The following is a 24,093-nucleotide window of genomic DNA, read 5'->3' on the forward strand; positions in this document are numbered from 1 at the left end:
AAAATAACCTCTTCAATTCATAACAATAATAATCTTCAATTCATTACCGGCATTTGTTTTTCTATAAATTAAAAAAGCGGTAGAAAATGGATGGATGGATGGATGGATGGAAAAATAAATAAAACATGCATTCTTACAGTGAGAGTACTCGGCTCTCCATAGATCTGATCTGTAACTGGTGGTATCACCTGCTTGTCTCTTGAGATACTAAAAGCCATACTGTGGAACATTCCGGGCAAAGCAAAATACATCTCCATGGAGAAAAACAGTTTGTGGACCCTCCATCAGAAAAGTTACACCTTTATTGTTTTATAGACTTGGTTTTTATTCCAGTATAGCAAATATCTTTATTCTATTCTCATGCCTTTAATATTGAGTAAATTATTATATATGGGGAAGTCAAAAACTGTCCATAAAAGAGCACATGACTGCACGACGTGACCCTTACTGTTTTTCTGCCTGGGTGGAAAATCGGAGAAAGCAGTGCCGAAGGAGATATGTCGTGTCTGAGGTGAGTCCAGGGAGCATCTGACATGACACTTGACATTTATACTATGCACAGAGCCTCAGCCACCTCTCAAGCAGACCTCCCCCTCCCCCCTCCCCAATCCCACCTGCCCCCCCCCTCTTAGCGCCTTTTTACCCCCTTCATTGCTTCCTTCCACACCATTTTCCCTTCTTAGAGTGTCAGGACGACTGGAGGATTATTAATTAGACATTATTAACACTCAGTAAACAAAACATTAGCCTCGCAAGAAACACAATCTCCAATCGCAGCAGGAGCGCGACACCCCCTCGCTCGCCCCTCCCCATCCCACTCCTCTCGTCCAATCATATCGTGCCCTTCGCCCTCTCTCGCCTGGCGCACATGACAGCAGGCATAATCTGAAAAGAAAACAATCAAAGTAATGTAGCCTAATTATACGTTTACTTTTTCACTTCATCTTCGCCCTCATGTAAATATGAGCAGGAGAACAAGAGAGAGAGAGCGGAGGGGGTAGTGGACAAACCAAATGACATTTCAGACCCACTTTGTGTATATAGATAAGTTCCACATGAGGACTTCCTATCAAAGGAAAGGAATTGGTTGATTGAGTCTGTACACGTATATTCAGGCTGGATACCATGGAGGCCTTTTATTTCAAGCACATAAGTTGAAGGGAAAAACAGTGTTATCACTCATTTTAGCCTTGTTTGTTTGTATGTTTTACCTAGTAACATTATTTAATTTTTATCAAGTAGTAACTTAAAATGTTATGTTCAAGAAAGTGTTGAAATGCCCTATAATCACTCAAGCAAACAAAAGTGCATAATAATAAATAATACATAATAATAGTTGTATGTAGTTGTGGTCCTGCACTGTAACAGATAAAGGGTTTATGCTCATTCTGCCATTTCTCCCCTCAATAAACGGAGACAGTGGTTCATTAATTCCCGTCTTACAACTACCAGTACTATTTTGGCCTTCTCCATTTCTAATGCACATTCAGGCCACCACATAGGTAGCAGCAATGCTCCATGCTGTGCTTGCCCTGCCCTTGTTTACAAGTCAGCCAATTTCACTTTTTACTTTACAGCTTTGGTCGTTAAGGTTGTAAGAGTGAAACATTGACTGACAATTGTGTTTTCATTGTGTTTGCATGTGATTTGATATTTATGAAATGAGGACATTTTGACTTGTGAAGGGGGCAATTATGTGGTCTGTCAATCTAACTTACAAAGAGAAAGGTTTCCATTCTTTCTGCGTCCTCCAACTACTACTTTGGCTTTTTGGTCCATTAAAATATATATTTGTTCACAAAAAGTCAAATCTAACATGTTGTGCAGCTGCCGTCTGCAGAGGAGTCAGTCTTACTTGGCAGACACACTTGTTGAGCTGAAGACTCCAGCTTGCCGATTTCTCTCCACCAGCTCCCGCACATCTGTTACAGGCAGTCAAGGATATGCAAACAATGACAAACTAACACATTACAAACCTGTTGTGAAAAATAAATGCATGAATAGAAATACAAAAGGATTGATAGTCCGGGTTATAAATGATCTTTGTAAACGTCTATTCAATGGGTTGTATTTGTTTGTTATGTAGTCACTCTCGTATACTGTATTGTTGCGAGAGAATCATTAAAGCAAAGAACAGGTTTTCTTTTCACTGCAATGACAACAATGACTACATAAGATCAGCTGCACACGTCAAATAACAGTAGATTTGGTGCTGGAAATTCAAAGATAGTATGCAATCGGTTGAGAAGAAAAAGGTAAAACGACAGCCAAGAGATGGATAAAGAAACAGCAGTATGACTTCAGTAGCTCGAGTGAGCCGCAGGGCAGATCTCCAGGGAGGTGCAGAGGAGGCCTGCAGGAGAAGATCACAGAAGCCTCATGATGCATCAATGAAGAGGCTTTTAACCACCACATGCACAAAGTTACACTGACCACCTCACACACACACACACCAATGAGCGAGCACAAAGCCAGGCCGATTGATGTCAAGTTGTCTATTAATACACTTGGCTTGTGGAGTCGCAAAGCAATTCAATTAGGATTTCCTTGTCTTTAAAGCCGCCAAAGAGCTGCAGACAAATCCAATCGTAAAGAATAGAGATTGGAAGGAGAAAAGAGGAACGAGGGGGAAGGATGGATTAGTTGATAAATATGAGAGATACTGATTTAAAGTGCTATAAGAACTAAATGCATTAACAATGAGTATGATGAAATTAGAGGACATTTTGAACCCATAACTTGCATGCTGGACACCTGTGCATTGGTGTATTAAGAATAAGATGACAGGGCGAAGAGCAGAGTAGCTTACGATAATCTCATCACATGCACACCACTGGGCGAAGAGGTCAGTGGAGTGGACGCAAACAGTGGAGTGAAGCAGAGCACATACAGGAAAGAGTCTGGGACGTTATCGAACATTAGAGAACAAGAATAATTAAAGCCGCAAGCGGCAATGATCGGCCCTCGCCACCCCGCCGCCGCTACACCGCCACGCCGCAAGAGGAGGGGGCGCTAACGCGCCCCAATGGTCCTTTTATTACGCCTACTACTGAATCTGTGACGCTGTCACATCTTCTCCCATTTGTTTTACCATCAAAAAGCTATTTTATTTCGAATTCTTGGCAAAATGTGCGGCTTTGCCGCACAGAGACCGTGACTTTTTGAATAAAAATGTGGATACCTTTTGATGGTCCACCCCTGAAGATGAGTCTCACCAAATTTCAGGTTAATAGGGCTAACACCCTGGGAGGAGTTTGTGAAAGTAAAAAGTGTAAACATGTTCTGGCGATTTCCCCATTGGAATAACGTGGGAGGTTTTGGTCATCGCTACGGCAACGCCATAACAATTATGACCTGGGTCTCATTGACTTTTTTGATGGGGATGCCAAAATTGAGTTGCGTGTCAAATTTCATATAATTTCGCAAAACTAAACATTTAACCTCCATATAAAATCTGTAGGGGGCGCTGTGGCGCCAAATTAATTTATTTCACTTCAAGTAGGTTTAGGGCAAAGAGTTTAACAACTGATTCTAATTTGACGCAATTCGGACTTGGGAGATTTCTGAAATTCTAGCTAAAGTTTGCGGCTTCGCCGCTCAGAGACCGTGACAGGTATCAATGTAATTTGAATAACTTTTGATGTCCCACTCCTCAGAACCATTTTCACCAAATTTCAGCTTTTTAGAGCCAACGCCCTGGGAGGAGTTCGTAAAAGTACGACATTTGGAAAAACTCCCGAGTCATGCTTAGCCATTTTTGAACCAATATGGTCGACATTTGGTTGGGCGGACGGCGTTGCCGTACTAATATTTTTTACTTCTCTTGTCACCATCTACCTCTGCGCCAAATTTCATGATTCTACGATCAGATTTTTTTTGGGTCATTTCCTATCTCTCAATGCATTTTTGGTACATTTGGGGGCTCTGACGCGCCATTTTTTTTATTTTAGAAAAGGGAAATAGCCAGAATGTAGAGAGGCACGATTTTTAGAGGTGTGCAAATTTTTGCGACTTTTCGTCAATGTTCACTGGGTGAAAAATAGGGGGGTTGGTCCCGAGAAGAAAGAAAGAAAGAAGAAGAAAGAAAGAATATTAAAGCCGCAAGCGGCCTTCCGACTCTGCGCTTTCGACTTGATAAAGATGGCCCCCTTATTGGACATGGCCAATCCAGTGCAAATCAACACAAGTGTCAGTCAAATTTGCTGCGCCGCCGCACAGAGACCGTAGCACTTGGAATAAAAATATGGATAACTTTTGATGCACCGCTTGTGTAGATGATATTTCCCAAAGTAAAGCTTGATCGAGCTATTGCCCACGGAGGAGTTTGTTAAAGTTTGAAGCGTAAAAATGTGGTGATTTGAGCAATTCAACGATTTTCCCATAAGGATATCATGGGATGTTTCTGTCATCGTTACGGTTACGCCGTACAAAATATGACTTTGGCTCTCATACTTTTATGATCAGGATTGCAAATTAGAATTTTGTGCAAAATATAATGTCATTTGGAAAAACTCTATTGTTTATAGGCCACTCTGAAGGCCAAATAGTCAGAATTCAGGGAAAAGTTTGCGGCTCCGTCGCACAGAGACCGTAAAAGTTATCCTTAAAATTTGGATAACTTTAGATGCCCCACTTGTCTAGGGGACGTACACCGATTTTGAGGTTGGTGGGCAAAACGCCCTAGGAGGAGTTCGTTAAAGTGTGAAACAGAAAAATGTGGATATTCGAGAGATTTAGCAATTTTCCCATAGGGATAACATGGGAGGTTTCCGTCATGGCTACGACTACGCCGTAAAAATTGAGGCATAAGATTGATTGGCCTTTTGCTCGGGACCCCAAAATAGAATTTTGGGCAAAGTTTAGAACATTTGTGTAAAACCAGTTTTTGTCCATCAATGTTCACTCAAAGGCAACTCTGTAGGGGGCGCTATCGCGCCCATTTAAATTTTGTCATCATAAACTGGTCCAAACTTGAAAGTTTAACAACTGATTCAAATTTGGTCCTAATCGGACTCGTTTTGATCAAATGGGAGCAATTTTTAGATCTGCAATATTCCAAAATAAGTTGTCCAACTTTGCGGCTGCGCCGCACACAGACCGGTAAAGGTATCTCAAAAAATTGGATAACTTTAGATGCCCCACTTGTCCAGAGGACGTCCGCCGATTTTGAGGTTGGTTGGCAAAACGCCCTTGGAGGAGTTCGTCAAAGTTTGACGTGAACAAAATGGCTAACACCGCGTGTTTTCATTTTCAAAGGAAGATGGCGGCCATAGGGTAAGTCTGGGGGCGTGGCCACAACAATATTTTTTTTTTTTTCCTCACGAGAGGAATGCGTGTCCCAAATTTCGTAGCTTTACGCCAAAGTTGACCTCGGGGCGTCTCCCATAGGCGCAATGTATTTTGACTTTTGTCGGTGGCGCTGTCGCGCCATTTTTTAATGAAAAAAAAAAATAGCCCAGAAAAAATCAAATTTTTCGCCGATTCTGAATTTTGGGCAAAGTTTGGTGAGTTTTTGAGCATGTTCAGGGGGTCAAATTAGAGCTCAAAAAGCAGAAGAACAAGAAAAATAATAAAAAAATATAGCCGCAAGCGGCAATGATCGGCCCTCGCCACGCCGCCGCCACACCGCCGCCACGCCGCAAGAGGAGGGGGCGCTAACGCGCCCCAATTGTCCTTTTATTACGCTAAACATAACTAAACATTTAACCTCCATATAAAATCTGTAGGGGGCGCTGTGGCGCCAAATGAATTTATTTCACTTCAAGTAGGTTTAGGGCAAAGAGTTTAACAACTGATTCTAATTTGACGCAATTCGGACTTTATCTGCGCAAACGGCCGAAATTTTAAATATGGGAGATTTCTGAAATTCTAGCTACAGTTTGCGGCTTCGCCGCACAGAGACCGTGAGAGGTATCAATGTAATTTGGATAACTTTTGATGTCCCACTCCTCAGTAGCATTTTCACCAAATTTCAGCTTTTTAGGGCCAACGCCCTGGGAGGAGTTCGTAAAAGTACGACGTTTGGAAAAACTCCGAAGTCATGTTTAGCCATTTTTGAAGCAATATGGCCGACATTTGGTTGGGCGGACGGCGTTGCCGTAATAATATTTTTTACTTCTCTTGTCACCATCTACCTCTGCGCCAAATTTCATGATTCTACGATCAGATTTTTTTTGGGTCATTTCCCATCTCTCAATGCATTTTTGGTACATTTGGGGGCGCTGACGCGCCAATTTTTTTTATTTTAGAAAAGGGAAATAGCCAGAATGTAGAGAGGCACGATTTTTAGAGGCGTGCAAATTTTTGTGACTTTTCGTCAATGTTCACTGGGTGAAAAATAGGGGGGTTGGTCCCGAGAAGAAGAAGAAGAAGAAGAAAGAAAGAATAATATTCCGATGCGAAAACAATGTTTCCCATTTTTCAAATATCATAAACTATACATTTTCGGAAAGCGCTCGCGCTTTCCTACCTCATGGTGTGGGTCCCTGGTCACTGACGGGTACTTTCGTTAATTTTGAGTGGGCTCCGCCCACTTTGTGTTTTTGGCCCTCTATACAGTAATAATGTTCAATTTTTGCATTACATGCTTATATGCACGGAACATGCAAGAGATGGGGAACGTATTCGTGAGCTACTTAGCGCAAATGAGTGCTTTATATGGGGATGACGACCGCTTCGCGGTCGTCATCCCAATGTAAAGTGCTCGTTTAGTGCGAACTTTTGCACGGGCTTCGCCCGTTTACAACGGTAATGTTCCATTTTCCTACAACTAATTAGTATGCACGGGGCGTGCATGAGTGGAGGAGTGCGTTAGTGAGTGTTTGGAAGTGGGCGAGCGCTTCGCGCTCGATTTCGTGCGCACTACGTGCGCACTTTCGCCGCCGTGCTTCGCACGGCCTTACGAGATTAATAGGCCTCTCGCCAGCTTGTGGCGCTCGGGCCTAAATATAGCCGCAAGCGGCAATGATCGGCCCTCGCCACGCCGTCGCCACACCGCCGCCACACCGCAAGAGGAGGGGGCGCTAACGCGCCCCAATTGTCCTTTTATTACGCCTACTGCTGAATCTGTGACACTGTCACATCTTCTCCCCTTTGTTTTACCATCAAAAAGCTATTTTATTTTGAATTCTTGGCAAAATGTGCGGCTTTGCCGCACAGACACCGTGACTCTTTGAATGAAAATGTGGATAACTTTTGATGGTCCACCCCTGAAGATGAGTCTCACCAAATTTCAGGTTAATAGGGCTGACGCCCTGGGAGGAGTTTGTGAAAGTCTAAAGTGTAAACATGTTCTGGCGATTTCCCCATTGGAATAACATGAAAGGTTTCGGTCATCGTTACGGCAACGCCATAACAATTATGACATGGGTCTCATTGACTTTTTTGATGGGGATGCTAAAATTGAGTTGTGTGTCAAATTTCATATAATTTCGCAAAACTAAACATTTAACCTCCATATAAAATCTGTAGGGGGCGCTGTGGCGCCAAATGAATTTATTTCACTTCAAGTAGGTTTAGGGCAAAGAGTTTAACAACTGATTCTAATTTGACGCAATTCAGACTTTATCTGCGCAAACGGCAGAAATTTTAAATATGGGAGATTTCTGAAATTCTAGCTACAGTTTGCGGCTTCGCCGCACAGAGACCGTGAGAGGTATCAATGTAATTTGGATAACTTTTGATGTCCCACTCCTCAGTAGCATTTTCACCAAATTTCAGCTTTTTAGGGCCAACGCCCTGGGAGGAGTTCGTAAAAGTACGACGTTTGGAAAAACTCCGAAGTCATGTTTAGCCATTTTTGAAGCAATATGGCCGACATTTGGTTGGGCGGACGGCGTTGCCGTAATAATATTTTTTATTTCTCTTGTCACCATCTACCTCTGCGCCAAATTTCATGATTCTACGATCAGATTTTTTTTGGGTCATTTCCCATCTCTCAATGCATTTTTGGTACATTTGGGGGCGCTGACGCGCCAATTTTTTTTATTTTAGAAAAGGGAAATAGCCAGAATGTAGAGAGGCACGATTTTTAGAGGTGTGAACATTTTTGTGACTTTTCGTCAATGTTCACTGGGTGAAAAATAGGGGGGTTGGTCCCGAGAAGAAGAAGAAGAAGAAGAAGAAAGAATAATATTCCAATGCGAAAACAATGTTTCCCATTTTTCAAATATCATAAACTATACATTTTCGGAAAGCGCTCGCGCTTTCCTACCTCATGGTGTGGGTCCCTGGTCACTGACGGGTACTTTCGTTAATTTTGAGTGGGCTCCGCCCACTTTGTGTTTTTGGCCCTCTATACAGTAATAATGTTCAATTTTTGCATTACATGCTTATATGCACGGAACATGCAAGAGATGGGGAACGTATTCGTGAGCTACTTAGCGCAAATGAGTGCTTTATATGGGGATGACGACTGCTTCGCGGTCGTCATCTCAATGTAAAGTGCTCGTTTAGTGCGCACTTTTGCACGGGCTTCGCCCGTTTACAACGGTAATGTTCCATTTTCCTACTATTAATTAGTATGCACGGGGCGTGCGTGAGTGAAGGAGTGCGTTAGTGAGTGTTTGGAAGTGGGCGAGCGCTTCGCGCTCGATTTCGTGCGCACTACGTGCGCACTTTCGCAGCCGTGCTTCGCACGGCCTTACGAGTTTAATAGGCCTCTCGCCAGCTTGTGGCGCTCGGGCCTAATAAAAATAATAATATTTTTAGCAAAAACAATATAGCCGTTTCCACTATAACAACAAATTATACATCGTTTGAAAGCTCTAAGCCTTCCCCATGCCGCCATGGGGTGGAATCATCATTACGAGCGCTTACGCGCTCGTCACTCCCTATTCCGTCGGGATGCCCCGCCCACTCCCCATAGACTTCCATTGATTTGAGCAGATACAAGCATGGCCCATGCCTGCGGCATGGATTCTCGCGTACGGGACGATGCCAGGAGGGTTTTTGGAGGAATGCAGCGCTTCGCGCTGCTGTTGTCAACAATTAGTGAATGGGCTACGCCCATTCACTAATTGTTGACTATTTCTGTCATAGCAGGAGTAAGTATGCATGATCCATGCCTTCGGCATGGGCTAGTTCACTGTACTTGCCAGGGGCGACGGGTTACCAAACATGCGGGCTGCCTTCGGCAGCGTTGCGGGAGCAATAGGCCCTCCGCCCTGCTGGGGCTCGGGCCTAAATATTCCGATGCGAAAACAATGTTTCCCATTTTTCAAATATCATAAACTATACATTTTCGGAAAGCGCTCGCGCTTTCCTACCTCATGGTGTGGGTCCCTGGTCACTGACGGGTACTTTCGTTAATTTTGAGTGGGCTCCGCCCACTTTGTGTTTTTGGCCCTCTATACAGTAATAATGTTCAATTTTTGCATTACATGCTTATATGCACGGAACATGCAAGAGATGGGGAACGTATTCGTGAGCTACTTAGCACAAATGAGTGCTTTATATGGGGATGACGACCGCTTCGCGGTCGTCATCTCAATTTAAAGTGCTCGTTTAGTGCGCACTTTTGCACGGGCTTCGCCCGTTTACAACGGTAATGTTCCATTTTCCTACTACTAATTAGTATGCACGGGGCGTGCATGAGAAAAGGAGTGCGTTAGTGAGTGTTTGGAAGTGGGCGAGCGCTTCGCGCTCGATTTCGTGCGCACTACATGCGCACTTTCGCAGCCGTGCTTCGCACGGCCTTACGAGATTAATAGGCCTCTCGCCAGCTTGTGGCGCTCGGGCCTAAATATAGCCGCAAGCGGCAATGATCGGCCCTCGCCACGCCGCCACGCCGCAAGAGGAGGGGGCGCTAACGCGCCCCAATTGTCCTTTTATTGCACCTACTGCTGAATCTGTGACGCTGTCACATCTTCTCCCCTTTGTTTTACCATCAAAAAGCAATTTTATTTTGAATTCTTGGCACAATGTGCGGCTTTGCCGCACAGACACCGTGACTCTTTGAATAAAAATGTGGATCACTTTTGATGGTCCACCCCTGAAGATGAGTCTCACCAAATTTCAGGTTAATCGGGCTAACGCCCTAAGAGGAGTTTGTGAAAGTATAAAGTGTAAACATGTTCTGGCGATTTCCCCATTGGAATAACATGGATGGTTTCGGTCATCGTTACGGCAACGCCATAACAATTATGACATGGGTCTCATTGACTTTTTTGATGGGGATGCTAAAATTGAGTTGTGTGTCAAATTTCATATAATTTCGCAAAACTAAACATTTAACCTCCATATAAAATCTGTAGGGGGCGCTGTGGCGCCAAATGAATTTATTTCACTTCAAGTGGGTTTAGGGCAAAGAGTTTAACAACTGATTCTAATTTGACGCAATTCGGACTTTATCTGCGCAAACGGCAGAAATTTTAAATATGGGAGATTTCTGAAATTCTAGCTACAGTTTGCGGCTTCGCCGCACAGAGACCGTGAGAGGTATCAATGTAATTTGGATAACTTTTGATGTCCCACTCCTCAGTAGCATTTTCACCAAATTTCAGCTTTTTAGGGCCAACTCCCTGGGAGGAGTTCGTAAAAGTACGACGTTTGGAAAAACTCCAAAATCATGTTTAGCCATTTTTGAAGCACTATGGCCGACATTTGGTTGGGCGGACGGCGTTGCCGTAATAATATTTTTTACTTCTCTTGTCACCATCTACCTCTGCGCCAAATTTCATGATTCTACGATCAGATTTTTTTTGGGTCATTTCCCATCTCTCAATGCATTTTTGGTCCATTTGGGGGCGCTGACGCGCCAATTTTTTTATTTTAGAAAAGGGAAATAGCCAGAATGTAGAGAGGCACGATTTTTAGAGGTGTGCAATTTTTTGTGACTTTTCGTCAATGTTCACTGGGTGAAAAATAGGGGGGTTGGTCCCGAGAAGAAGAAGAAGAAGAATATTCCGATGCGAAAACAATGTTTCCCATTTTTCAAATATCATAAACTATACATTTTCGGAAAGCGCTCGCGCTTTCCTACCTCATGGTGTGGGTCCCTGGTCACTGACGGGTACTTTCGTTAATTTTGAGTGGGCTCCGCCCACTTTGTGTTTTTGGCCCTCTATACAGTAATAATGTTCAATTTTTGCATTACATGCTTATATGCACGGAACATGCAAGAGATGGGGAACGTATTCGTGAGCTACTTAGGGCAAATGAGTGCTTTATATGGGGATGACGACCGCGAAGCGGTCGTCATCCCAATGTAAAGTGCTCGTTTAGTGCGCACTTTTGCACGGGCTTCGCCCGTTTACAACGGTAATGTTCCATTTTCCTACTATTAATTAGTATGCACGGGGCGTGCGTGAGTGAAGGAGTGCGTTAGTGAGTGTTTGGAAGTGGGCGAGCGCTTCGCGCTCGATTTCGTGCGCACTACGTGCGCACTTTCGCAGCCGTGCTTCGCACGGCCTTACGAGATTAATAGGCCTCTCGCCAGCTTGTGGCGCTCGGGCCTAATAAAAATAATAATATTTTTAGCAAAAACAATATAGCCGTTTCCACTATAACAACAAATTATACATCGTTTGAAAGCTCTAAGCCTTCCCCATGCCGCCATGGGGTGGAATCATCATTACGAGCGCTTACGCGCTCGTCACTCCTTATTCCGTCGGGATGCCCCGCCCACTCCCCATAGACTTCCATTGATTTGAGCAGATACAAGCATGGCCCATGCCTGCGGCATGGATTCTCGCGTACGGGACGATGCCAGGAGGGTTTTTGGAGGAATGCAGCGCTTCGCGCTGCTGTTCTGTCATAGCAGGAGTAAGTATGCATGATCCATGCCTTCGGCATGGGCTAGTTCACTGTACTTGCCAGGGGCGACGGGTTACCAAACATGCGGGCTGCCTTCGGCAGCGTTGCGGGAGCAATAGGCCCTCCGCCCTGCTGGGGCTCGGGCCTAAATATTCCGATGCGAAAACAATGTTTCCCATTTTTCAAATATCATAAACTATACATTTTCGGAAAGCGCTCGCGCTTTCCTACCTCATGGTGTGGGTCCCTGGTCACTGACGGGTACTTTCGTTAATTTTGAGTGGGCTCCGCCCACTTTGTGTTTTTGGCCCTCTATACAGTAATAATGTTAAATTTTTGCATTACATGCTTATATGCACGGAACATGCAAGAGATGGGGAACATATTCGTGAGCTACTACGTGAGGGCAAATGAGTGCTTTATATGGGGATGACGACCGCGAAGCGGTCGTCATCCCAATGTAAAGTGCTCGTTTAGTGCGCACTTTTGCACGGGCTTCGCCCGTTTACAACGGTAATGTTCCATTTTTCTGCTACTAATTAGTATGCACGGGGCGTGCGTGAGTGAAGGAGTGCGTTAGTGAGTGTTTGGAAGTGGGCGAGCGCTTCGCGCTAGATTTCGTGCGCACTACGTGCGCACTTTCGCAGCCGTGCTTCGCACGGCCTTACGAGATTAATAGGCCTCTCGCCAGCTTGTGGCGCTCGGGCCTAATTAGGCACAGCATTTCAAGTAGACAAGCGGGCAATGACGTCCATCGATCGTACTTAAAAACAACCATCATCCAAGGTCAAGAGCTGTTTCCTGGACTTCCCGTCTGTATAAACATCCTCAACTTAAAAACTTTTAAACACCGGAGGAAGAATGCCAGATAAGTAGATGCCAATGTGCAAGAAATTTGAATTACATGTTCACTGCAAAATACAAATAGGGCTGTGTATTATTGTCTGTCCCTCTTGTGGTAGGTTTATACAGCATAATCAATGTATTAGTCAACAGTTTAGGTACGTCACATGCAGGCCTAGTTTGGACAATTATTTCATGGACGACCTTGGGTAAATATCTTATTGTTCAGTAATAATATTAATATTATTATTACTGAATAATAAGATATTATGTTTGAGGACTGTTTCTCCACATTGGTCTGCTTTTACTGTTGTGCAGATTATTTCAATTATCAAACTTTTTAATGAGGAAAGTGCACATTAATGAACATCTATACCAGTTACAGTGTAAATATGACTTATTATAGCGTAATATAGTTTCCATCTGTTCGTCCAAATGTATGTGGTGCATCTGTGTGGTAGTTCATAGTTCCCCCGAGTCGTGGCCCTAGGGTCTATCCCACTCATAGTCTATGGTTTAATTAAGTCTTTTAATGGAGAACTTTGAAAATAAAACATGCATTTTTAAACAAACTAAATTAATACGATATATGTTTTCTTAAACATTTGCATGCCTTTGGAGAGTGAGAGGGAAAAGAGAGGTGTACCACGGGAAATGTAAGCAAACTCCACTCAAAATAAATCAACCAGCTTTGTGGTATGCCATTGAGAAACCTAATTCCATAGTTTACCTTTTCTCCAATTTTCCAGTGTAATCTTTTGAACTGCTACCACTTTGCTACAGTATATCATAACCAACTATCAGTTTCCATTCTTACACTCGCAGCTCAATAATGCCTTGTTTATCAGTGTCCATCGGACTAAGACAAAGCTCAGCTGCTTCCTGTGCGAGCCGAACTGCCCTCCGAAGCCTTCAGTGTGCGAAACAATGTTTTTCTGTAGCTTCTGTGTATATTTGGTCCATTCCGTCTATGATTTCACTTACAATGCTCTCTGGGTTTGCAGTGTGAAACAAAGCAGCTAGTCAATAGAACATTGTTTGTGTGCCCAAAAGTGTGCGAGTGAGTTACGGGCTCCAGCGAGTATTGTTTGGGCTTATTGTGATTGGTAAAGGAGCATTGTAGACAACTATGGGAGAGATAATGTAAGCAGAGCTAAATATGGAAGTGTTGTATCAGTCAATGGGGAAGAAATGTGTATTTATATTTCCGGTTTTTGTGGATAAACTGCAGGACTGGAGTCTGCTTTTTCAGCTGCTGGAGTGGTGGGGGACATTGAAAAGGGGTTGGCTACGATGGGAAGCCAGAAAAAAATGAGACAAGTGAAAAATGCCATGTTTTAAGCTGACAAACGTGAGTTGATCAATAAACCACTCCAACTACAAAAAATTCACCTTCAGATTGGTCCTAAAAACTTAATTATAGGCCTCAGTCCAAACCACTTGCACCCAAAAACATCTTAAACAACAAAACTTGATTGTTCCTAGCTTCCAAAACACTCATCAAGCTTTAACCCTGGATGAAGTCTCGAGCTAAATCTGACAGGATGGCAATTACTGTGCTCTTAACATGGCATTGTGGGCCCAACACTGGTACACAAGCGCACAATTGCTGGATATTTGTCATGGCTGGTGCCCCATCTGCTCCATTTTACCCAAATATAAAAGATAATTCAAGAAGCCAATCTTGGGTTTTCAGGGCTGGAGAGTAGTCAAGGTTTAGGTGCTTTTATTAACTACTTTGGAATCAAAAAGTGAAATGGAAAAACAACAAAACCCGATGAGAAAGGTAAGTACTTCAAGAGCAGTATTATAGGTGACAACAAAGATTTACCACAATAAACTTTAAATTGCGCATGTTTAACTTTTTGTTAAAAAAACTTTTTTGAACTTGAATTAAAATGTTGCAGTTAGTTACAATACTGTTTTATTCTATGTGCCGTGATATCCATGCTCTGCCCAAGACATACTTTTAGTATAAAGTATAAAGTTATATATAAGAATTATATAGCTCTTTATTATTCTATATTCACCTTAATCTCCCCCGTGCCTACTTTTATTTTTGACTGCTATTTATCCAAAATGTGTACCAACAAGTCAATACTGCATGGTTTCTCTGGGGGACTTGGAACAGCTTTGTAAGCTGCATTTAACTACTTAGCTGCTACAGAGATCAGCAGCCACCCTATGCAAAATCACACTCCCGGAAAAAGAGAAACAATTATAAAAGATGTATATAATTATAAAAGATGTAATATAATGGGTCATTACCTGTACAATGCAATATAGTGTGTGAAATATATTGGATTTAAAAACACATTGCCTATCAAGTGCAGATAACTATAAAATAGATTTTACTTTAATTTAAACCAAACCTTTTTTTTTTTGTCTTCCACATGGACATTAAATGACACAAATGAATATGAATGAGCATAAGTGCATATAAATACATGAATCCATGAGGAAGCGATGCAGCGATAGCGACCGCACAGGCAAATGAAACACAGGCGGCCCATGAAAGGATACTGTGAATAGACTTCTCATTCCCATCTGATAGCAGAACTTCCCTCACGTCAGCACAAATGGCAACCTGCGAGACAGAGAGACAAAGAAATGACACAACAGCGCACAAAAGAACCCAAACCAAACGCGCCTTTAGATGAAGCAAACACACATTACTTACATACACAGCAATGACATATCTACAAAGATTCGCCCCCACTCTCTCTCTCCATGCCATTTTGCCTCTATCTCGCCCACCCCAATTTTTACGTCTGCATTATTTTAATCATTCAATCAAATCAGTCAATACTTTTATCATTGTGGCTAGCGGTGGGGGCAGCTGCTATCTTGCTATCACTCTGTTCGGTAATTGCATTGTGACAGGGGATGATGGCAAGCGTAGAGCCTTTTCATTTGACGCTTGGGTATTTATCGGGCCGAGCCATCACTCCGGCGCTCGCTGCCTGTCGCTGTCACTCTGCACTCAGCTCGCCGCGGCCTGCCTGATGCCCTTCATATAACTTTGCAGCAGCGGAGACTATATCGGAGATGGGGAGAACAAAAAGGGAGAATGGATAGAGGGAAAGAGATATAGATAGTGGGAGAGAGGTGTGCGCGCTTGACTAAAAACCTCTTTTCAAAGGTGCATTTCTTTACCAACGTGTTTTTCATATCGGAGAGTGCGTGTCGGGTTGTGTTAAGAAATGTGCGTATTGAGTGAGAGGGAGTATTGTGAGGCACTCTAGTATAAGCAGGAGGACAGACAGTGTGCGGCATATGAAGTGAGTCTATAGAAGAAAGTTTTCAAGCTCGCTGGTGGTGCTCTTGGGTTCAATTCACGGCCTTGAGCAATTGCTGAATGTCTATACCCTCTGTTTCTCTTAATTTCATGCTATCGATGTAAGGATTGTGAACATTATCTAAAATCAGATACTAATCAATACTAGAACTAGTATGGAAACTAGATACTTGTTTGAGCATGCACGGATACAAAACTTTCCCAAACGTCTTAAAATGATCGTGAGCTCTATCAGAACAAGTATATGATCAAATAAAGTCTAATAAAAGAGCATTTTTAATTACCATGATTGTGGTATTGAAATCGGTATTGAGTATCAAGTATGAGTATCAAAGTGACAAAACTAGTGCTGTCCAATAAAAACGTGAAGCCAGAATTTTATGGATTTTATATTTGTGACTATTTGTGTCTATTATTATTATTACTACTTTTACGATTGTTACTATTATAATTATTAATCTCGACACTGCATGATTCCAATTGCACATGATCTATAAGAAAATAAATAATTTTTATAGTTAACATAATTGTATGATTTTTTTTTCTTTTCTTAATTGCGTTTTGGCATTTGCATTCCGACACTGCCTCACGCTGTAATCATTATTGATCAATTCAACTGCAATTTTATTATATAATTTAGAATATTGCAGCAAATGGAAAATCAAAAGACTATTTTTATAATAAAGAAAAATGGGATTGGTGGGGCTGATAATTAAAGCATGGTAATAATAAGTTTTTGATTATTTATTACAGGTTAGGCTTTAATCTTTTTTCTTTTTAACAGATTTGTGATTATAACTATAAGGCATGCAAATTTAAATATATTATCATAGACAAAAGCATGTTACTTTGCATAAAGTCCATAATATTCACACAAAAAACAAATGAAAATGAATATTCAAGCCTAGTGGTTGAGACAGTGATGACTTCACACCACATTCACACCACATTCTGGTGCATGTCCTGGGAGCAAGTGCAGAGGGTCATTTGGTACCACATATTCACCATCTGCTCAAAAAGAAGGTCCTGCAGGTCAGATCAGAGCATCTGACTGGAAGAAGAGGAGACCAACCTGCAACCATTGTATTCAGCTCCGGGCCTAAGCTTCATTTGTAATGCACAGAACACTGGATACTTTGACTAATACAATTAGTTAAAGGAGTTAAGTTTTGTTTCATAAGTAACACATTGACCATCTATTGAGTATCACATGGTCTTCCTGTTTTGTCCATGTACATGGGCTGCAACTAACAATTATATGGCAAATCAATTTATCCATATATTCATCTTTTGATAAATCAATTTGTTGTTTGGATTGCATTCCTGTGAAGATATTTAATACGTTTAACCCAGATAAAGCTAAAGAGATGCCACTGGAGGACATTTCGATTATATTTGAGTATTTGATTATTTGATCACTAAATGATTGACCATTGTTTCTATAATCGATTAGTTGTGATTAATCAATTAACTTCCACCCTTATAACAAAGAATATAATAATATAATTGAAGCATAATATAATATATATATAATATAATATAATGGAGTCAGGAATAGGAGAGCCCGTGTTAAAGGCGGTGTCAGTGTCGGCCTGTGGAGGAGCAGGCGGTGAAGGAGAGGTGTGTAGGAAGAATTCCATCTCAAGCCAATGTCACAACATGGCGTATCGACTGGCAGGGGATAAACTGGACCATACACACACATGACTGGAGAAAGGATCGATGGGACACTGACGCCTGCAATGTGGAGGGGCCCTTAAGACCTGCGCTAATAAACCCTATAGCTGTCCAAGTGCAGCTATATGTATGTGTCAGTGTGACACATGTCGATGGAGGCCAGCTTTTAGCAGCAGAGCTAGCAAACTCAGCGAGTGAAGTTATATCATATGGCTAAGTATAAGTAAGTAAGGGGATCTCTTTTTTATGCACAATCATTAGAATTCCAGCTAATGTTACATTGGTTGGGAAATAGTGAGTTACAAACCTAGCAAGTAGAAGCGTGACGAAGACAATAATATAATAATATAATAAGATAAGCTAAGAATAAGGTATGTCTTGTAGATAGAGCCACGTTAAAAATAAGCCTTCCTTTTTGGGTGTAAGTGGTTCAGGTTAAATGAGGATTTTGAAGACATGTGTAGCTCCCTCTCTTGTAGAAGAGCCGTTAGCACACGATGACAGCTGATATGAATAGTTACAGATCGTGTGTGCCCATGCTGTTTGAGTATCGACCGGCGGGGGTCAGTTTCATTAGTACACCACTTCTCCTGTGCGAGCTCACTTACCATGAGGCCAGCCAGACAAGTCATCCCTCCTCCTAGCTCACACACGGCGCCCCTGAGAGAGAGCAGAAAACACACACCACAGTCAGAGTTACTTTAGCTGGCCACAAGCCGCCGCTTAGCACACACAAGTACAGGGATGTACATACACTCACACAGTAAACACAGCAGGCTAAGAAATATCAATTCAAGCGTCAACCTGAAAGCCGCATACTGAACATGGAGAAGCACAAGCTCAATCAGCGGGAAATGGGAGCTACACTCTGGGCCGTGCTGACTGCGTGCTCATTCAGCCCCTCTCTCCATCCTCTTCCTCTTTCATCTCCTCCAGCCCTCCACTGCTCCGCTCCCTGTTTCATCCTGCCCCCTCCACGGCTGACCTTCACTTGGCCGCTCTGATCGATAGCCCTCTCCTTCTCGCCTCCCGCCTCTTGAATGTTAAAACAGCAAATCAAAGGGTGATGTTCCACCTTGAGTGGAAATCAAAGGTGCCTGGGTGGTTGCAGCCTCATGCCGCAGGCCAAGCCTCCATATGGCACATCAGCGCAGGGGAAAGAGCAGCACACAGCAGCACTGCATGGAGTGCAATAGTGCGGACTGATACTATTACAGCGTTTACATTCACAATCCTGATATGAAGGTATTACAAAGGCATAGTCAGATGTTCGTGGAAGTTTGCAGTTTGTTATTGAAGTTTTTAAGGGCAAGACAGCTGACAAGGCCCTCCCGACACAAAGCTCAAAAGGTTAACTAGTTGTTGGCGATAGAATAATATTTAGGTGAGATATAAGATAAGATAAGACAAGATATTCCTTTATTGTCCACACATGGGGAAATTTCATGGTTGCAACGCAGGTAGATACAGAGGAAAAACAAACAAACAAAAAAACACTCTTAATAGAAGAACTCTTATAAACAAAACTCTTATAATCAAAAACTCCTATAGACAAAACCTCTCATTTCCTAATAAGGAATTGAGGTGATATGACCAATGATGCTAACCAATGATCGCTTAGCTCAGGGAATTTTCATATCCACTACCCGTTCATATTCAGTCCAGGATATTGGGTAGGGTTTCATATAGTACTTAAAGTTGTATTATAATGCTTACAAATCAATTACAAATTATGAATCAATGTTACATCTGGGCCTTCATGAAGATGTTTCTGAGACCAGACTCACTTGAACAAGGTGCGTTTCTGCAGACAGAAGTGAGCCATCACCTCTTCTGACGGCCACACACCTGGAAAACAGAGAACAGTGTTACTTCAAACACATACAGTATATCTAACTTCTGTTGTGTGAGCTTCCTGCATCCCAGCGTCTCAACATCAAACGGCCACAAAATGAGAAATAGCAAGACAATGACTGTGTAGCATAATTGCATTGTGCCGTGCCGTCTGTGCTGCTTTTTCTTTTCTTGTGTGATCCACGTTGCCTGTGATCCAAGGCTTCCTCGCTTCTCTGTGCACTGTCCATCTGTCTGTCTATCCTAAATCCGAGTCGCACGCTCCCTCGCTGGGCTATAGTGTGTGCTGTGTGAGGAAGAGAGAGAGACAGGGGGTCCGGTGGGTGATAATCGCAGCGAGCAGGCCTGTCTGCCTTATCACCTACAGTCAGCCCTTCTCTTTCTGCTGTGCAAGTAACACACACTTAGACCCATTTTGTCTCTCTTCCCTGACAAAAACACACAACTTGGCAGTAGAAGAAGTAAACAGTCATTTGAATAAAACTTGGGCTTTTTCTGGCTTTGAACAGGGGAGCTTGGCGATGCTCGTTGTGTGTGCGTTGTGTGTGCGCGCTAAATGAAATGAAAATATAGAATTGGAGAACGCAGGCGAGGGAAAAAGTGAACAAGGTAACGAGTATAAGGAGGGAGGGGAGGAAAGGTGGAAGTCAATATAATAAGCAGCTTACAGGCGGGCTCTCTTCACCTCGCAGGGCAGACATCGCCACACACTCGCACACTCCGGTCGCTGGAGATTAGCTCAAGCAAGCAGGATTTAATAATGCCTATTGATAAAATGTCCAAATATGCCTTTTCCTCATTAGACATGCGCCAGACACATGCTCGCACAAACACTGACAGCTGGTAAATATATATAGTGCATTACTGGAGTGTCAAGACATGTTCGACTTTAGGAGATGACACATTTTTAAATTTTGTATCCTTGTGCCACTTCAAGCAGACAGTTGTGACAGACAGAGGAAAGTTAGGAATACATTATCCTACGCTGGTTAAGGCAACTGGTCAAGTCATATGTCCATCTCCTTAACCCTAATCATTTTCATGCAGGATTAGTGTTAAATACAGATTGAGTATGTGTTAAAAAAGTAAAAAATAAATACATACATTAGCGTGTAAAAAAGCAGAAACATAATTTGCAAGAAAAGAATCATTAAAACCATAAGCATGTTGGTTCTTGAAAAAAAAGCATGCAATTTGCTGCATTGCATCTATTAAAAAAAAAAAAAGATATTTTTTTACTAGTTCTTACATTGTTTCTCTGTCACATAATGGATTATGATTGACGCTTTAAAATGATAAGTCGTCAAGATTTAAATCCGATCTGAATACTGGTTTTAAGTCGTTGTAAGGGGGAAAAAAATACAATTTAGAATTTCCCGGGTAGAAATTTCAGATAAATTTACTTTTTTATAAATTTTCTTTTATTTTGGGCTCAACATAAAAACTAAAATTCAAGATTTTGCCTTCATCAAAATGATTCTGTGTCATAATCTTCTATTAAATGTTAAACCAGCATGCTCTGATTTCACTGATGTCTCTGAGTGGTTTTATTTGCCAAAACCACCTGGAACTTTCATATTTTGTGATATTCTGTAGTTAATACTAGTTTCTCAATTGAAATCACATTATATTGCACTTCACTTTCACACTCCTTTCTGGAAATCAGATTGATTGCAGTTTTTTGTTGTTTTCCCACAAAGTTTTAAAGGGACTGGCTTACAAAATACACATGACATAACATGGCATCAAAATATCCTCTATTCAATTATAATGAATACAGAGCAAAAGACAAATCCTCAAGCATTTGCCTTCTTGGCTAATATTAAAGTCAAATCGTGATACATAGTCCTTTTTAGACTTATTTGCAAGTAATATATATTTCCTATTTCCTTTTTGGAGATTATTTTCTTATGCAAAAACATATTTTTCATTCTCTACTAAAAAACAAGTGCCAAACATGTGACATCTTGACACTGAGAGCTGCCCCTCACTGTGTTACTGTGTGTCTGGAGGAAGAGGCTGAGCAGCAGGGGGTGGTAATGCAACATGACACGGCACATGATCCACCTTTAGACACACACAGCTCCTCACCTCGGCCTCTGCAAATACCAAACCTTCATAGTTTTAATGCAAAAGTGCTCCGCCATGCCAGATAACACAAGTATGTGGGAATGCTCTCAGTAATAAACTCTGAAAAGCATATGTGCATGTGTCGTTTAATCCCTGACTCCAATAGCATTAATAGGCGGAGGTGATAGGAAGTGCTTCTGGTGATAGTGCTGGTGTCAGGTCACGCTGCACTGTAGGAAATGAAGGGATCAGTGCAGCACAGAGCAGATTACCCCTCCTCAGGATAATGAAATTATTTCTCACCTTCAATTACCAGATGAGCAAACTAAGGTGTGTGTATGGGGAGTGGAGGGTCTGCGCACGTTTAATATAGTTATTGGTGTCGGGAACTTAGGCGATGTAGTTAACTTGATAGGAGGCTGTCCATTGTGAGTGTGAGTCTAAGAGAAATGCAGAAAAACAGGAGATAGGGTCGATTTTTGTAGCGTGCTTATTGTTACGGCTTGAATATTCTTTTTACAACCCAAACGGATTTATATACTGATAATCCAGTGACAATGAAGGATGGTTCAAATGTATCTTTTTAAAATGAAACAGGTCTTTCTCTTTCTCTCTTGTATTGTATGTTTTCATGGGGAAAACACGTACTAAACTGTGAACAATGTGTGTCGATTATAAAATAAGACATTTGGAAAAGTCAATTTTATAATTAGGGCAGTGGAGGAATGTAACAAAGTACAAAGTAAAAGTACTGCACTTACAGTGGATATTTTTTACTTTTACTTCACTACATTTGAAAGCATGTATCTGTCCTTTCAATATATTGTTTAACTAGTAATTTAGTGCTTAGTAAAAGTTTTTTTCTTAAGATTTTAGACTTGCTGCCCTGTGATAAAGTTTGTTTTATCCCCTTTATGGAAACATCTTGCCTAAATGTTTTGCGCTCCCTTTCAGCAAAAATACAAAAATAGGCTATAGAGAAAAAAATACCTTGAAATTGCTTCAAACGACGTACTTAAGTTTGTAATTTGATACTTATACTTGGGTATATTTTTGCTTGTGCATCTGTACTTGTAATAAATAAAATCTGCCTGTGTTGTAAAGTGATGGATGAAGGTTTACTAAATTGTAACTACACATCAACACAGTGCTCTGTGTCGCAAGTAACAAACTAGATTAAGTAGATCTCATCACAACATAGAACCTGCCAGAGTTTGAAGGTTTTTGAGAGTTTGACCAATCAGATCACAGTAAATCTCTGTTATAACACCCAATGCATTCCTTGTATACAGTCATTGGCCTAAACCCTGGTGTATCCTGGACAGAGTGACCCAGTGCTGACCCGGAGAACTCTAGCACCTTTAATCTAACCCGATATGCCCAACTAATCACATGCACCGGGACGCACTGATCCTTCTATTTTCTTCTGTTTATCCTCGACGGCCCAGGGTAAGACTATGTACAGCAGTCTTAGAATTTCAACCAGCAAACACAAAGACATCCTTCTGCCTAAAGCACTTCCAGGGAATTCCCAAACTGATTTAAGCCATGGAGGTGATCGATGGAAGTAAAGAAGTGGGGAAAATTAGAAAGAAAAAAAAAAAGGGTTTGTCATCACAAATTCTCCTCATGTTGACATGGTATAAAACAAAGTACAGTTCTATTGACTATATTCCTAGTGTAGCCTTTAATTTAGGCACTGCACTGGATATAATACAGTGACCACCAATAACAGTTCATTTTTAGCTCTGATAGGAAATAAAAAGACACTTGGAGACGGCCTGTTTGTGGATGCCCAGAAAAACAGTTCAGGTGACAGAAAGTGGTGTCAAGATGAGGTTAAGTGGTCCGTGATGCGGCTCATTCCCTGTTGCTACTAACATAGTGACACACACGGTGTCTTCCTCCTGCCCCGGGCCCACAGCGTCTTGTGCTCCGTGGCTCCTTCAGCGGTGATCCTTCTCCACATTAAGCAAGGCCTCAGATAATTCCTAAGCCTCCTCCATGGTTGATCCAATAAGGGATAAGGCTCTGGGCTAGCCATGATCAACTGACAATCTGTGCTCTCACACGGCTACTTTAGCGAGGCTCGGATTAGCCCGAGCGCTCAGCACACTGGGTTCGGTTCCTGCAACACAGCACACTGTGCACAGGACAGTCAGAGGAGGGAGCTGACCCAATCACTTGGGTTTATTAACAGAAAGCCCCATGAAAGCATCTGGTTTTCAAGGGGACCAAGACCTAGACGACAGAGGTTAAGTGCATTTGGGAGAATGAGTGTGTGCCACTGAGAGGCACCAGAGAGCTGCACCACTGTTATGTGATTTGGAAATACACCATGTAAGACATCTATGAACGCTATAATAAACAACTTAATGTGACTTTGAAGGGCTGAAAAGCACTAAGACACACATTTAAAGCTTTGCTCCAAAAGAAAAAAACTTGAACAATAATCAACAATTATGTGTGAGACCCAAATACTATCAATGTCTACTTCAAATAATTACAGAAATCTTGAATAGATAGCATATTCAAGTGAATTATTTTACTGCCATGTCAGTTGATGAACAAAAGTTATTATGATCCAAATCATTAAA

The 24,093-nt window shown here is 41.9% G+C and overlaps 1 protein-coding gene across 1 annotated transcript in view; it reads right to left on the reverse strand.

Moving 5' to 3' along the window:
- Positions 1-24,093, reverse strand: part of camkmt (calmodulin-lysine N-methyltransferase) — a 97,858-nt gene that overhangs the window by 20,807 nt on the left and 52,958 nt on the right. The window contains exons 4-7 of the mRNA XM_072437102.1: positions 19,360-19,420; positions 18,181-18,232; positions 15,121-15,184; positions 1,856-1,922 (exon numbers count right to left, since the gene is read on the reverse strand). Of these exons, the coding sequence (XP_072293203.1) occupies positions 1,856-1,922; positions 15,121-15,184; positions 18,181-18,232; positions 19,360-19,420 (244 nt within the window). The remainder of the gene's footprint in view (positions 1-1,855; positions 1,923-15,120; positions 15,185-18,180; positions 18,233-19,359; positions 19,421-24,093) is intronic.

This window comes from Eucyclogobius newberryi, unplaced genomic scaffold (genome assembly GCF_026437365.1).
Source record: "Eucyclogobius newberryi isolate DKJ021-1_F unplaced genomic scaffold, fEucNew1.0.hap1 SCAF_8, whole genome shotgun sequence".
Classification (NCBI taxonomy): Eukaryota; Metazoa; Chordata; class Actinopteri; order Gobiiformes; family Gobiidae; genus Eucyclogobius; species Eucyclogobius newberryi.